The sequence below is a fragment of the Trichechus manatus genome, unplaced genomic scaffold, assembly GCF_000243295.1.
Source record: "Trichechus manatus latirostris isolate Lorelei unplaced genomic scaffold, TriManLat1.0 scaffold00024, whole genome shotgun sequence".
Lineage (NCBI taxonomy): Eukaryota > Metazoa > Chordata > Mammalia > Sirenia > Trichechidae > Trichechus > Trichechus manatus.
This window is the reverse complement of record NW_004443960.1, coordinates 2,907,271-2,923,174: the sequence shown is the minus strand read 5'-3', so window position 1 is coordinate 2,923,174 and position 15,904 is coordinate 2,907,271. Positions and strand designations below refer to the sequence as shown.

Genomic DNA, 15,904 nt, shown 5'->3' with positions numbered 1-15,904 from the left:
CTCTTTTTTGAGTATTGTTTGCTTGATATATTTTTTCCATCCTTTGAGTTTTATTTTGTTTTTGTCTTTAAGTCTAAGGTGTGTCTTTTATAGGCGGCATATAGAAGGATCATGTTTTTTAATCCATTCTGCCACTCTCTGTCTCTTTATTGGTGCATTTTGTCCATTTACAGTCAGTGTAATTATTGATAGGTATGAGTTTAGTGCTGTCATTTTGATGTCTTTTTTTGTATGTTGTTGAGTTTCTTTGTTCCACTTTTCTGTGCTGAGTCATTTTTCTTTATGTATTTTCTTTTCATCATTTTCATTGTTGTTGATTTTCTATTTGTTGAGTCTTTATATTTTTATTGTTTTTTATTTTGATGTGTAGGATTGTTAGTTTCCGTTGTGATTACCTTAATATTTACCCCTATTTTTCTAAATTTAAACCACTCTTTTATTTCTTTATATTACCTTGACTTCCTCCTCATATGAAAAATCTACGTCTATATTTGTAGTCCCTCTTTTTTGTTTTAATGTTGTCATCTTTTACATATTGACATCTTTGTTTCCCTATTTTCAGTGTTTTAGCTTTGATATATTTTTGTGACTTTCCTATATGGGTTAATATCTGGTTGCTCTGTCCTGTGTTCTAGTCTTGTGTTGTTATCAGATGTTGGTGATTTTCTAATCAGAGTACTCCCTTTAGTATTTCTTGTAATTTTGGTTTGGTTTTTGCAAATTCCCTAAACTTCTATTTATCTGCAAATGCCCTAATTTCAGCATCATATTTGAGAGACAGTTTTGCTGAATATATAATTCTTGGCTGGCAATTTTTTTTCCTTCCAGGCCTTATATATGTCATCCCATTGTCTTCTTGCCTGCACGGTTTTTGCTGAGTAGTACGAGCTTAGTCTTATTGACTCTCCTTTGTAGATGACTTTTTGCTTATCCCTAGCCACTCTTAAAATTCTTTCTTTATCTTTGGTTTTGGCAAGTTTGATTATAATATGCCTTGGTTACTTTCTTTTGGAATCTACTTTATGTGGTGTTCAATGAGCATCCTGGATAGATATCTTCTCATCTTTCACGATATCAGGGAAGTTTTCTGCCAACAAATCTTCAACAATTCTCTCTGTATTTTCTGTTCCCTCCTGTTCTGGTACTCCAATCACTTGTAGTTTATTCCTTTTGATAGAATCCCATATAATTCTTAGGGTTTCTTCATTTTTAAAAATTCTTTTACCTGATTTTTCCTCAAATAAGTTGATGTCTAGTGCTTAATCTTCAGTCTCACTAATTTTGACTTCCATTGCCTCAATTCTGCTCCTATGACTTTCTATTGAGTTGTCTAATTCTGAAATTTTACTGTTAATCTTCTGGATTTCTGATTGTTGTCTATCTATGGATTCTTGCAGCCTGTTAAATTTGTCATTATGCTCTTCTCTAATCTTCTTAAGTTCCTGTATTGCTATGTCTGCATTTTGTCTGATTTCCTTTCTGATCTCTTGAAGAGTTCTGTATAATCTTTTGCATTCTGCCTCCAGTAATTCCAAGAAATTCTCTTCCTCTGGAAAATTCCTTGATTATTTTGGGAACTTGCTGAAGCCATCATGGTCTGCCTGTTTATGTGATTTGATATTGACTGTTGTCTCCAAGCTATCAATAAGTTATTGTATTTATTTATTTTATGCTTGCTTACTGTGTCTTAGCTTCTTGTTTTGTTTTGTTTTGATATGCCCAACTAGGCTGCTTGTGTGAGCTGGTCCAATCACTGGCACCCCTAATGCTCCTACGTCTTGCCACCAGGTGGCCAGACCTGTTAATAAGTATGTGAGCCCACGAGTCCACCCACTCCTCCTGTATGGATTCAGCTCAGGTATCCAGGTAGTCAGCCACCAAGTGTGTGGTGCAGGCTCTCACCTACAGTCCTAGACAGGCATGGGTGATTGGTGTAGGCACAGGCATCTGACTGCATCAGGGGGTCACATGCTGAGCAAGGAAGGGGGCCGACGGCCACCCCCAAGTGTCCAGGAGGAAAGCGTGTCTCTGTTCCTTAGGGCACTTAGGTGGATGGGTTTTGCAACTGGACTGTGAGCACCCATTGCTGTTGGTTGTAAGGACTAGGGGGCACCACTTATTCTTGGGCCCCTGTCACAGGTGGCTAGGTGGTGTGGGTGGAGCTGCCAGTCCTCAGGCCCCTGATGTGGGTAGGTGAAAACCCTGCTTAACAGGTGGAGCAGAGTCAAATGTCATGAACCTGCCACTTCTCAGCTGAGACAGTTGAAGTTAGACTTCAGGTATATACACTGTTGTACTGTGGTAATGACAGTCTACGATGTTGAAATGGACCCACACAAGTCTATGCAGGGGAAAGGCACTCAAAGTCTATGGACCCCTTATGCCTATGCCTAGGCGAAGGAGCTGTGCCTACACTGAGTTCCTGGCAGGGGAACTGGCAGATTATTTTTTCCCCTGTTTGTTAATTTGTTCCCTCTCCAAGGCCAGGAGAATGGCTCAGAGAGTGTGACGGCTCTTACTTCTGGCCCAGGGGACTCAGCAATTGCTGAAGCTGTCCCAGACCCAGTGCAGAGCAGGGATCAGGGAGGTAAATGGGAGAGAGGTTTTTCCCAAAGGGGGCTGTTTTTGATCCGCACAGTAGGCCAGGTGAAAGTACTTATCTTTTGCCAATTGAGAGCTGCTTCTCACTGATTCTGGATGGCCGAGTAGACTCTCTGCTGCTGGGTCTCTCCCAGTGTGGAACACGCCTCCCGAGCACCGCTGCTTGCCTGCCTCACCATGCACCACGAGCTGATCTGGCCTGAAGGGCTCAGGGTCTCACCAGGTCAGGTATGGCAACTCGTTGCTGCTTCGGAACTGTCTCTCACTTCCCCTGCCACTCAGTCCGATTCCTCAACTTTGCCTTTGATGTTCAGGACACCTAGATTGTCATATATAATCGATTCACTTTTTTTTTCAGGTCTTTGTTGTAAGAGGGACCACTGGAAGCATCTGACTACTCTGTCATCTTGGCCCTGCCTCCCTGATTACATTCTAGAATTGTGCACCCATTCTCACCCTCCTTTTCTGCATTGTTTCTCCTTCAGTAGCATAAATTCCTGCCTCCAAAAGTTCTTATCTAATCTTTTGAATTGCTGCTGTCAGTTTGATCCTATATAGATAGTTGTTAAAAGGCAGATTTTTTTTCTAGTTAAGCTAAATTACTGTTTAGTTTTAAGAAGACTTCAGGGCTTTTTTTTTTTTTTTAATTTAAGGTTTAAAGATTGTCTCAGGACAATAGTTTCAGGCGTTCACCCAAACTTCATGGCTCCAGGACATCTGAAGTCCATGGGAATTTTAAATTCTGTTCTACATTTTCCCCCTTTTGATCAGAATTCTTCTATGGAATCTTTGATTAGAATGTTCAGTAATGGTGGCTGGGCACCATCCAGTTCTTCTGGCTTCATGGCAGAGGAGGTGGTTGTTCATAGAGGCAATTAGCCACATATTCCATATCCTCCTCCTATTCCTGACACTCCTTCTTCCTCTGTTGTTCCAGTCAAGTAAAGACCAATTTTTGTGCCTTGGATGGTCACTTGCAAGCTTTTAAGACTCCAGGCACTACACAATGAAGTAGGAGGTAGAACAGATGCACTAAATATGTGATAAGGCCAATTAACTGGAATATCCCATGTAACCATGACCCTAAACCTCCAAAACAAGAAACCAAATCCCATGAGGTTTTTGGTTGTGCATAAGCAGCCTCAGCAGCTACTCTGTTTTTGTCATTGTTGTAAATATATCTATCACACAACTTTTGCCAGTTCAACTTTTTACAGGTGTACAACTTATTGACAGCAATTACAGTAAACAACTGTGCATCCCTACCCTTAATCAATGTGATTTTTACATCACTGTTAACTCCCTTTCTCCCCTCCCTTCTACGCCTGTTAACCACTAGTAAACTTTGTTCTGTATACACTTACCTTTTCTTGTCTTTTTATATAAGTGAGATCATAGAATATTTGTCCTTTTGTGATTGACTTACTTCACTCAATGTAATGTCTTCCAGCTCCATCAGTACTGTAGCATGTTTCAAGACTTCATCTCTTCTACTGGCTGAGTAGAAATCTATTGTATGTATGTACCACATTTTGTTTATCCATTCATTTGTTGAGGGGCATTTAGGTTGTTTCCACCTTTGGCTATTGTGAATAGTGCTGCAATGAACATTGGTGTACAAGACTCAGTTTGAGTCTTTGCTTTCAAATCTTTTGGGTATATACCCAGGAGTGGAATTGCTGGGTCATATGGTGGTTCTCTTTTTAGTTTTTTGAGGAACTGCCACACTGTTTCCACAATGGCTGTACCCTTTTGCATTCCCACCAGCAATGGATGAGGGTTCCAATTTTCTTACATCCTCGACAGCATTTGTTATTTATTTATTTTAAGCTATCCTGGTGAGAGTGAAATTGTATCTCATAGTGGTTTTGATTTGCATCTCTCTGGCGGCTGGTGACACTGAGCATCTTTTCATGTGTTTGGTGGCCATTTGAAAGTCCTCTTTGGTGAAATGTCTATTCAAGTCCTCTGCCCATTTTATGATAGGGTTATTTGTCTTTTTGTTGTTAAGTTGTTGAAGTTTTATATATATTTTGATTATTAGATTCTTGTCAGATACATGGTTTCTGAAGATATTTTCCCAGTCAGCAGCTTGTCTTTTCACTTTTTTGGTTAAGTCTTTTTATGAACAGAAGTTTTTAATTTTTATGAGGTCCCGCTTATATATTTTGTCTTTTTCTGTTGGTGGTTTTGTTATTATGTTACATAATCCATTGTTAAAAGCTGAGCCTCACAGCATTACTCCTATTTTTTCTTCTAAGAATTTTATGGTTTTAGTTTGCATGTTTAGGTCCCTAATCTGTTTGAATTTGTTTCTGTGTATGGTATGAGGCATGGATCCTGTTTAATTTTTCTGCATTTGGAAATCCAAATTTTCCCAGCACCATTTATTGAAAAGACTCTTCTTTCCCGATTGAATGGACTTAGAATCCTTATCAAAAATCAGTTGACCATAGATGTGTGGGTTTATTTCTGGACTCTGGATGATTCCATCCCATTGGTCTCTGTGTCTCTGGTTATACCAGTACCAGACTGTTTTGATTACTGTAGCTGTATAGTATGTTTGAAAATCAGGAAGTTTGAGTCCTCCTACTTTGTTTCTCTCTTTCAACATTGCCTTAGCTATTTGGGACCTCTAGCCATTCCATACAAAGTTGAGGATTGGTTTTTCTATTTCTCTAAAGAAGGCTGTTGGAATTTCGACCAAGACTGTGTTGAATCTACAAATCACTTTGGGTAGTATAGACATCTTAACACTGTTAAGTCTTCTAATCCATGAACATAGAACATCTTTCCATTTATTTAAGTCTTCTTTAATCACTTTCAGCAGTGTTTTATAGTTTTCATTGTATAAATATTTTATTGTTTTAGATACTGTTGGAAATGGAATTGTTTCCCTATTTTCCCTTTCAGATTTCTCATTGCTGGTGTATAGAAACCTAGCTGATTTTTATTTATTGACCTTGTAACCTGTAACTTTGCTAAATTTCTCTATTAGCTCTAAAAGTTTTCTTTTGGACTCCGGGATTTTCTATATATAGGATCATATATCATCCGCAAAGAGAGAGAATTTTACTTTTTTTCCTATTTGAATACCTTTTATTTCTTTTTCTTGTCTTATTGCTCTGGCTAGAATTTCTAATACAATATTGAATATAAGCGGTGAGAGAGGGCACCCTTCTCTTGTTTCTGATTTCAAGGGGAAAGCTCTCAATCTTTCTCCATTAAGTACAATGTTGCCTGTTTGCTGTTCCTATATGTCCTGAATTATATTGAAGAATTTCCCTTTTATTCCAATCTTCTTTAGGGTATTCATCAAGACAAAGTGTTGGATTTTATCAAATGCTTTTTCTGCATCCACAGAGATCACCATGGGTTCTTTCCCTTTGTTCTATTGATGTGGTGTATTACATTGATTCTCTAATGTTGAACCATCTCTGAATTACTGGAATAATTCCGACTTGGTCATGGTGTATGACTTTTAATATGCCGTTGGAGTCTGTTCGCTAGTCTTTTGCTGAGGATTTTTGCATCTGTATTCATAAGAGATGTTGGCCTGTTGTTTTCTTTTCTTGTGTCTTTGTCAGGTTTTGGTATTAAGGTTATGTTTGCTTCATAGAACGAATTAGGGAGTATTTCTTTCTTCTTTCACTTTTGGAAGAGTTTAAACAGTATTGGTGTCAATTCTCCAAATGTTTGGTAGAATTCCTCAGTGAAGCCATCTGGTCCAGAACTTTTTTGTTGTTGTTGGAAGGTTGTTGATCACTGATTTAATCTCTTCACTTGTTATGGGTCTGTTGAAACTTTCTCTTTCCTCTTCTGTCAGTTTGGGTAGGTTGTGTGCGTCTAAGAATTTTTCCATTTCATTTAGGTTATCCAGTTTGTTGTTGTACAGTTGTTCATAATATTGTATCATAATTCTCTTTATTTCTGTTGGGTTAGTTATATCTTTCATTTCTTATGGTTTATTTGCATCTTTTCTCTTTTTTCTTTGTCAGTCTAGCTAAAAGTTTGTCAATTTTATTGATTTTTTCAAAGAACCAACTTCTGGTTTTATTGATTCTTTCTATTATTTTTGTTTTTACTTATTTATGCTCTGATCTCTGTTGTTTCTTTTCTTCTGGTAGGTTTAGGCTTAGTTTGCTCTTCTTTCTCTAATTCCTGGAGTTGTTGAGTTAGGCTGTTAATTTTAGATCTTTCTTCTTTTTTCATGTAGGCATTTACTGCGATAAGTTTCCCTCTGACTACTGCCTTAGCTGCATCCCATAAGTTTTTGTTATGTTGTAGTTTCATTTTCATTTGACTCCAAGACTGTAATCATCATGGGAGCATATTGACAGGTCTTTTATCTAAAGGAGGAGCTGGTGAGTTCAAAACAGCGACCTTTTGGTTAACAGTCAAGCACTTAGCCACTGTGCCACTAGCGAGCCTTAAAATCTTACATAATGAATGTTAAACCCCCAAAAAGCAGAGTATAGCACTTTATATAGATTATAATCTAAATTTATAAATGTATAAATTTAAGTACATTGATTATACTTTTAAAGGAAAAAGATTGGCTAGAAATACAAAAATTATTCATGAAGGCTTCATAGAATAATCACCTTATTAGAAGTTTAGGCTTCATTCTTTATAATTTCCTGCATTTTCTTAAAAAAATCTATAATAAAAATGTATTGTGTTTTATAATCAGAAAAAAAAATTTTTTAAGAATGAATGTAAAGTGAAGGCATCAACAGTAGACTTTGACCTATATTTTTTTTATCACTTACCAGAAGCAGATACAGCAAGAGAGCCTTTATTAAAAAAAAAAAAACAAAAAACCCTAACACTGAGGACAGGAATCCATCTCCCAAGTCTCACAACTCAGACAGTGGCCTAGAGAAGGGGCAGGTATGTACCTGGTAAGCCCAAACCACAAGGAAGCACAGGTAGTGATTTTTATTATTGAACAACTAGAAGTCAAGTAACAAAAAGGGTACAAGGACAAAGGGACTATCTGCACAATCCATGTCTTAGCTATCTAGTGCTGCTATAACAGAAATACCGCAAGTGGGTGGCTTTCACAAGCAGGAATTTATTTTCTCACAGTTTAGGAGGCTAGAAGTCCGAATTCAGAGCACTGGCTCTAGAGGAGGGCTTTCTCTTTCTGTTGGCTCTAGGGGAAGATCCTTATCTCTTTAACTTCTGTTCCTTGGGTCCTTGGTGATCTTCATGTGCTATGTATATTCCCCTCCATTTGTGCTTCCTTCTCTGTGCCTAATTTGCTCTTTTTATTTCTCAAAGGTAATTGGCTTAAAATACACCCTGTACTGATATGGTCTTATTAACATAACAAACAAAATCCTATTTCCAAATGGGATTCTATCCACAGTATAGGGGCTTAGGATTTACAACATATATTTTGGGGGGACACAATTCAATCCATAATAGCAACCAAAGTAAACATTTTGTGTGAGTTCCAATCATCTCAAAGTCTCTAGGGAAACAAGAGAGGAAACAGCAGTAGTGAACTAGACAGTGTCACATGAACAATAAGTCAAAGTATAGTTTTTTTGTTTTTTTTTGTGGGAACCTAGAAGAGGGAATGCCAGTCTCAGCAAGAGGAATCAGCAAAAAATTCACAAAGGAGATGACACTGACTTGGATGTTGAAGGGTCATGAAGAAAGGACAGGCAAGTCATCCTGGACAGATGGAATAACAAATGTTCATATATTTCTTAGAAAGAAAAAAGACATTGTTGTTATTGTTCTTAGTTGTCATTGAGTATCGACATCCTTGCTTCTAAGGAGCATTCTGGCAGTATTTCCAAGACAGATTTTTTTCATCCTTTTGGCAGTCCATGGTATATTCAATATTCTTCACCAACACTGTAAATCAAAGGCATCGATTATACTTCAAGGATAAATCTTGAAATGTTCTTTTTGTTGATGACTGCAAAGACATTCCTCTTCAAGTTGTCATTCCTGGCATAGTAGACCATATGATTGTCCAATTCAGAATGGTCAATAACAGTCCATTTCAGCTCACTAATGCCTAGGATATCGATGTTTATGTGCTCCATTTCATTTTTGACAATTTCCAATTTTCCTAGGTTCATACTTTGTACATTCCACGTCCTGATTATTAATGGATATTTGCAGCTGTTTCTTCTCATTTTGAGTTGTGCCATTCTGCAATTGAAGGTCCCAAAAGCTTGACTCCATCCATGTCATTAAGGTCGACTCTACTTTGAGGAGGTAGCTCTTCCACAGTTGTCTTTTGAGTGCCTTCCAACCTGGGGGGCTCATCTTCCGGTACTGTAAAAGACAATGTTTTGCTGCTATTCATAAAGGTTTCACTGCTAATTCTTTTCAGAAGTAGACTGCCTCATTTCAAGATCTATCTTGAAGTACAACGTTGTCAGTGATAGGATAATATCCATATGCCTACAAGGAAGACTGTTTCTACTCATTTTCAGTAGTGCCTGGAGAGATGGAATTACAAATGTTCACCTGTTTTTTAGAAAGAAAAAAGTCGTTGTTGTTATTGTTCTTATTTGCCATTGAGTCTATTCCAACTCATGGCAACCCCACGTGTGCAGAGTAGAACTGCTCCATAGGGTTTTCAAGGCTGTGAACTTTCAGAAGCAGGTGGCCAGGCTTAGTCTTCCAAGGCACATCCAAGTTGATTCAAACTACCAATCTTTCAGCTAGTAGTCGAGCACCTAACCTATCTGCACCACCAAGGGACTCCTAAGAAAAAAGGCATACCTCATGCTAAATATACTCTCACATGAAAAACAGTTAAATTGGATGTTGTGACACTAAAAAGGATGACATGTTCTTAGGATTCTGTGTGAGGCACAGGAATGTGAATTATGGACAAAGGACTGGGCTTAGCCCAAGAACACTTTGGCCAGCAGAGAGTTCCACAGAGAATTTTCACCCCTATTGATAGTCCCCACATTAGACTGTGATGTCCTAGGAGGGTTTCTAGGTAACAAAAAAATTTGTTAGCTGGAGCTTTTCAGATTGACCACTTAGAAAGGAAAAGGCTAACCTTTATGCAAAATATTTTATAGTATAGTAATTAAAAACAAATATCATTACCTATTTGAGGGGCCATGGTTGTAGCTTAGTCAGAGTCCATTGATAGGTACCTATTGTGAATATTTAGTCTAAGTTCCTTACAGACACTGGCAAATAGATTGTTACATTATGGTGAGCTGGCAAAGATTTCTATACCTGGGACTGACAGTCCATGATTCTTTCATCAGTTAGAACATGTCTTCCAGCCTATTATTTTTCTTAGATCCCCTTTCATGTGCTTGTTCCTCAGACTACAGAGGAAAGAGTTCAGCATGGGAGTCACCACTGAGCACATCACAGTAGCTATGGTGTCTTACTCAGCTGAGTGGGAGGATGAAGTGCGTAGATGAGCTGCCATAGAAGAGGGAAACCACAGCCAGTGGGATCCATAGGTGGAGAAGGCTTTCCATTTTCCCTTTGTGGATGGGACTTTCAGAACAGCAGAGATGATGCAAATATAGGAAACCAGGTGCAAGCAAATGGGTGATCATTATCAGGGACCTCTCAGTAAGAATCATCATCTCACTGAGATGTTCATCAGAGCAGGAGTCTCAGGAGAGGAGTCAGATCACAGAAGAAATGGGGGATGGTGTTGTCTGCACAGACGAATGGTGAGTCATCAGCAGGGTGTGTAACAGAGCATTCAGACAGCAATGACCAGTGACCCAATAACCACCAGGGCACAGAGCTGATGAGTCGTCTTTGTTGTATAGTGTAAGGGGTGGCACTCAGCAACAAATCAGTCATAGGAAATTATACCCAGGAGGAAACTGTCCATGTCAGCAAACTTAAAGAGAAAGTACATTTGTGTGAGACACCTGGGGAAGGACACGGTCTGACTCCTGACTGTGTGGTTGGCCAGCATCTTGTGGAAGATGGTGGAGGAGATGCAGATGTTCACAAAGGACAGGCTGCTGAGGAAGAAGTACATGGGAGTGTGCAGATGGGAGTCTGCACTGATGGCCAGGATGATGAGCTGGTTTCCCAGGACCGTGGCCAGGTACATGCTCAGGATGAGCAGGAAAAGGAGCTGCTGCTGCTGGGGCTGCCTGGAGAGCCCCGGGAGGAGGAACTCAGAGACACTGGACTGGTTTGCCCTGCTAATGGGCATAAAACCAGGTTAATGCACAACAGCAAATTCAGAAACCTAGACACAAATGGTTACGATATGACAAATCAAGTTCCAGGTTGAGCCACATTTGCAAATTAGTTAATAGTGTTGTTAAGACAGAATCAGGCAGCCAAATTGTACACTCAGTTTCCAACACTCAATCCTGATGCTATTCCTGCTGGAATCACTGGCACTTATTTTGTATATTTAACTTTGAAAAAACACACACGCATGTACTTCAGCCCAACTCTGACTCTTTCTCTCTGCTTATATTTCCCAGTTTCCACCTCCAAGTCCTTAGTCATGCCTAAAGAGACAAGAGAAACAGCTGATTGTTACTGGGTTTATTCTAAGTTCTAGCTGATGGATGTGGGACGCCTACTATTGCTGCGTGGATCTGGAAGAACTTCATGTCTTAGTAAAAAAAATTGATGTCTCCTCTGCTGTAATCTTACTGAGGGAGGTTGATTCTGTAGCTATCATGTGTTCTTCACCTCTGCATAACTGGTCAATGCTTCTCTTTATTCTGAGGATTGGAAAGTCTTCCAAATATAGGAGGGTCCTGAGCAAGTGGGGAGCAGGGGTTTATAGTCTTAGTTCTCTCTGCAGGAAGGATGTTTAGGGGAATCACAGCACGCATTTACAGGCATCTCCATGGCCACTGGGAACAGATTCCCTGAGAACCTCATTAGAGATAAGAAGAGAGTAATTGTCCCATATGATTTTGGCCCCTTTAGACCAAACAATGATGACAAAGATTACCTAAGATTTAGACGTAACTTTTGGGTCAAAACTTGAAAATATTAGACATGGAGCCATTTTGATGGAGACAAATCCCAAACAAAATTCTGAGAGGCTGCATGGAGGAGGAGGTGACCTTTGACTTGGTTTTTGAAGATATGGAGTGGGGGAGAAGTTTGTCAGCCTGAGAAGAAAACAAGGGAAGTTGGTCTGGACAGAGGAAATAGAAAATATTGATTCTTTTTTCATGATAACGAAGACATGACTCCAACTGAACCCACCCCTCAAAGTCAGGAAACCAAGACATATGGTCATGAAGAGTTTCCAAGATTCTGTGTTTCTTCACCTCTTGGTGTTCTGGGCCACAGTGCCCACTAGGGCCTCCGCTTCTCATCTGAAATGTAATTACCCACTTAAGTCCTCAAATTTCAATTTGCTGTTCTTTTGCCTCAGTCTCAAAACTAATTTGTGAGGGCTTTTCAGACACAATCTTATGATTGACCATCACAGAGGACATACAAAGGAGTGTGAGGTAGACCAGTGATTCTGGACCCTGACTACACATTAGAATCACCTGAGAATTTACTTAAACTATCAGTGTCTGGCCCACCCCAGAGATTCTGATTTATTTGGTCAGTACTGGGGACTGGACGACAGGATGTTTGCAAAACTTTCCAGGTGATTCTAATATTCAAAAATACTTGTAGTGTGTGTTTTAGTTACCTAGTGCAGCTATAACAGAAATATCACAAGCAGATGGCTTTAACAAAGAGTATTTTCTCACAGTCTAGGAGGCTAGAAGTCCAAATTTAGGGCATGAGCTCCAGGGGAAGACTTTATCTCTCTGTCAGCTCTGGGGGAAGGTCTTTGTCCTCATTCTTCCTTTGGTCTAGGAGTTACTCCTCGCAGGAACCCCAGGTACAAAGGATGAAGCTCTGCTCCTGGCACTGCTTTCTTGGTGGTATGAGGTCCCCATGTCTCTCTGCTCACTTCTCTCTTTTCTATCTCAAAAGAGATTGGCTTAAGACACAATCTAATCTTGTAGAGTGAGTCCTGCCTCATTAACATAACTGCCAATAATCCTGTCTCATTAACATCGTAGAGGTAAGATTTACAACACACAGGAAAATCACATCAGATGACAAAAGAGTAGACAATCACACGATACTGGGAATCATGGCCTAGCCAACTGACATATTACTGGGGGACACAATTCAATCCATGACACGTGTGTCTTTCCAAACAGACCATCTAAACAGGAAAACCTTGGGTATAAAATAATTAAAAAGTTAGTAATCAAAAAGAAGTCTCATTACTTGACATACGTAGCAGGGTTACAGGTAAATCCCAGTCTACTAATAAACGAGTAACAAGTAATGATGGCCTTCTATGTGCCCCTAGTAATATATTTGTTTCCAGACTGGCTTTGACAAAACAGCTGCTATCTTACACCAAACTGGTGAAAAAGAACTTTGCTTAAGAATGAGATTCAGCATTGATGCTTTAATCAGGTAGAAAACTTCCTGCCAATCACTTTTCTTAGGGCCCCTTCCAAGTCCTTGTTCCTCAGGCTGTAGATGAAAGGGTTCAGCATGGGGGACACAACTGTATACATCACAGCAGCTGCAATGTCTTTCTCAGCTGAGTGGGAGGATGAAGAGCTCAAATACACAGCAAAGATCGTGCCATAGAACAGGGAAACCACAGCCAGGTGGGAGCCACAGGTGGAAAAGGCTTTCCATGTTCCCTTTGTGGATGGGATTCCCAGGACAGCACAGGTGATGCAAAGGTAGGAAACCAAGATGCAAACAAATCTAGTGATCGTTATCAGGGCCACCTCAGTATGAATCATCATCTCATTGAGATGTGTGTCAGAGCAGGAGAGTTTCAGGAGAGGAGTCAGATCACAGAAGAAGTGGGGAATCATGTTGTCCGCACAAAATGAGAGTCGAGCCTTCAGCAGGGTATGCAACAGAGCATTCAGACTGGCAATGACCCACGACCCAGCAACCAGCAGGGCACAGAGCTGATGGGTCATCTTTGTTGTGTAGTGTAAGGGGTGGCACACAGCAACAAACTGATCATAGGACATCACAGCCAGGAGGAAATTGTCCATGTCCCCAAACAGAATGAAAAAATACATCTGTGTGAGACACCCAGGGAAAGAGATGGTCTGACTCCTGAGTATGTGGTTGGCCAGCACCTTGGGGGCAGTGGTGGAGGTGAAGCAGACGTCCATGAAGGACAGGTTGCTGAGGAAGAAGTACATGGGGGTGTGCAGGCAGGAGTCTGTGCTAATGGCCAGGATGATGAGCAGGTTTCCCAGGACTGTGGCCAGGTACATGTTTAGGAAGAGCATGAAGAGGAGCTGCTGCTGCTGGGGCTGCGTGGAGAACTCCAGGAGGAGGAACTCAGAGACACTTGACTGGTTTGCCCCACTCATGGACATGGAGACCTGAGTCCAGAGGCAGATAAGACAGGTTAAATTTCAAAACCTGGAAACACATAGTTGAAAAGGGACTATTAAGAAGATCACAATGGGAAGTCTCTGTGTGACATAGGTAAGTCATCAGGATTTTGCTCCCTGGGGGTTTCAGCCAGATACTCAACCTCTCTGAGCCTCCATTTCTTCATTAGCAAAATCAAAACAAACAGTTATGTATACATAGTACCTCTGGAAGGATGCTCAAAAGATTGTGACAGTGATTTTGTCTGTACATCCTTTTCTACTGTCTGAACTTTCTACCATTACCATGAATTTTTTAAAAGGAAATGTTTTAAAACACTGTAAATATAAAATAATAATAGAGACTTCAAGACTTGTACTGAGTACTGGACAACACGTATATATGTGCAATGGGTTACCTTAGAGACTGACATGTAATAAGTATTTAATATAGGTAACTGATGTCATCAATATCATCAATAATGTTGTACAATAGTTACCATAGGGACTAATATGTACTAAGTATTTAATATAGCCAACTGATTCATCAACATTATTGATGATGTTGCCTTAGAGGAAATATTTAACTTCTCTGAGTTTCAGTTTCATCCTTTTTAATCTGGACATGGTACACATTCCTAACACATGTGCTCAGAGAATTATATCAGCCAACCATCAATCACTGCTTCAAAAGTGATAATGATAATATTGCTGCTGCTGTTGCTTCTTTCTGGGCTTATGCTTACAGAGACTTTACAGAAGTCAGAGTCAAACCTTCTTGGCTGTGTCCACTAAGCTGCCTAAGTCCAACTGGAAAAATTAAAATGAAAATGACCCAAGGGTATAGGCAGAAACTCAGCCAATTAGTGATGCCCACAGTCCAGGGACTCAAGAACAGGCAGGACAGGTACTGGTCATTCCTGGGTGATCTCAAGGAACTGCTGATGAGTTTAGAACTGTGGCTTCACTTAAAACACTTAGTGAGGAACCCCTCTCTAAGGCTTTCAACCACAACAAGAAGTTATTGGTGAGTGGTGTGACTCTTACCTGAGAAGAATTGCAGTCCTCACTGTCACCAGGAGTCCCAGGCTCACTTCACTTCTTCAGAGCTGGACAGAGGTTTTTGGTCAGAAGAGTAAGGACTTGTCACTGGGGATTGCAAGCTGAGTATGCATAAACGAGGAGTTGCAGTGCATGGCCTCAGCCTTTGGTGCAGGAAGGATGTTTGGAGGAATAACAGAGTGATCCCTTTACAGGAGCCTCCATGGCCACTGGGGCCATATTCCCTGAGAGCCTCATTAGAGACAAGCAGAAAGTAATTGTCCCTTCTCCTTGGACTCTTTCCATCCAACACTGATGATAAAGACCTGTCGTCCAAGTTATGTAATTCCTGTTGCAGGATTTGGCAGCACTGGAAATGATGCAATCCTGGGGGTAATCACTAGCAACAACCCTTCTGCTAAAGAGAACTCACAATCCTATACTTTATACCTCCCCAACCTTGGATGGTATCACTGTTGGGAAATATACATGGAGCTGTATAGGGATTAAGAGTATCTGTGGATTCACAGAGACCTGTTCTCAATTCCCAGATTCAGCTTCACCAGTTGTGTGACCTCAGTTGTTGTTGTTAGGTGCCATCAAGTTGGCTCCAACTCATAGTGACCTTATGTATAGCAGAATGAAACGTTGCCCAGTCAGGCACCATCCTCACAATAGTAGGTATTTTTGAGCCCACCAGTGGTTAAGAACTTGGCTCTAACCAAAAAGTCAGCAGTTTGAATCCACCAGCAGCTCCTTGGGAACCCTATGGGGCAGTTCTTCTCTGTCTTATAAGGTCACTATGAGTCAGAATTGACTCGATAGCAACTGATTTGATTTGGTTTATTGTAGCCACTGTATCAATCATCTCGTTGAGGGTTTCTTTCTTTTTC

General features: G+C 40.2%; 1 protein-coding gene and 1 pseudogene across 1 annotated transcript; both read right to left on the bottom strand.

Annotated features, from left to right (window-relative positions):
- Positions 1-9,856: 9,856 nt before the first annotated feature.
- On the bottom strand, positions 9,857-10,783 carry LOC105756115 (olfactory receptor 1F1-like; annotated as a pseudogene).
- A 2,248-nt stretch (positions 10,784-13,031) lies between these two features.
- On the bottom strand, positions 13,032-13,973 carry LOC105756114 (olfactory receptor 1361-like). Its single transcript, XM_012554614.2, has one exon. The coding sequence runs from the start codon at positions 13,971-13,973 to the stop codon at positions 13,032-13,034; it is 942 nt and encodes a 313-aa protein (XP_012410068.2).
- Positions 13,974-15,904: the final 1,931 nt, after the last annotated feature.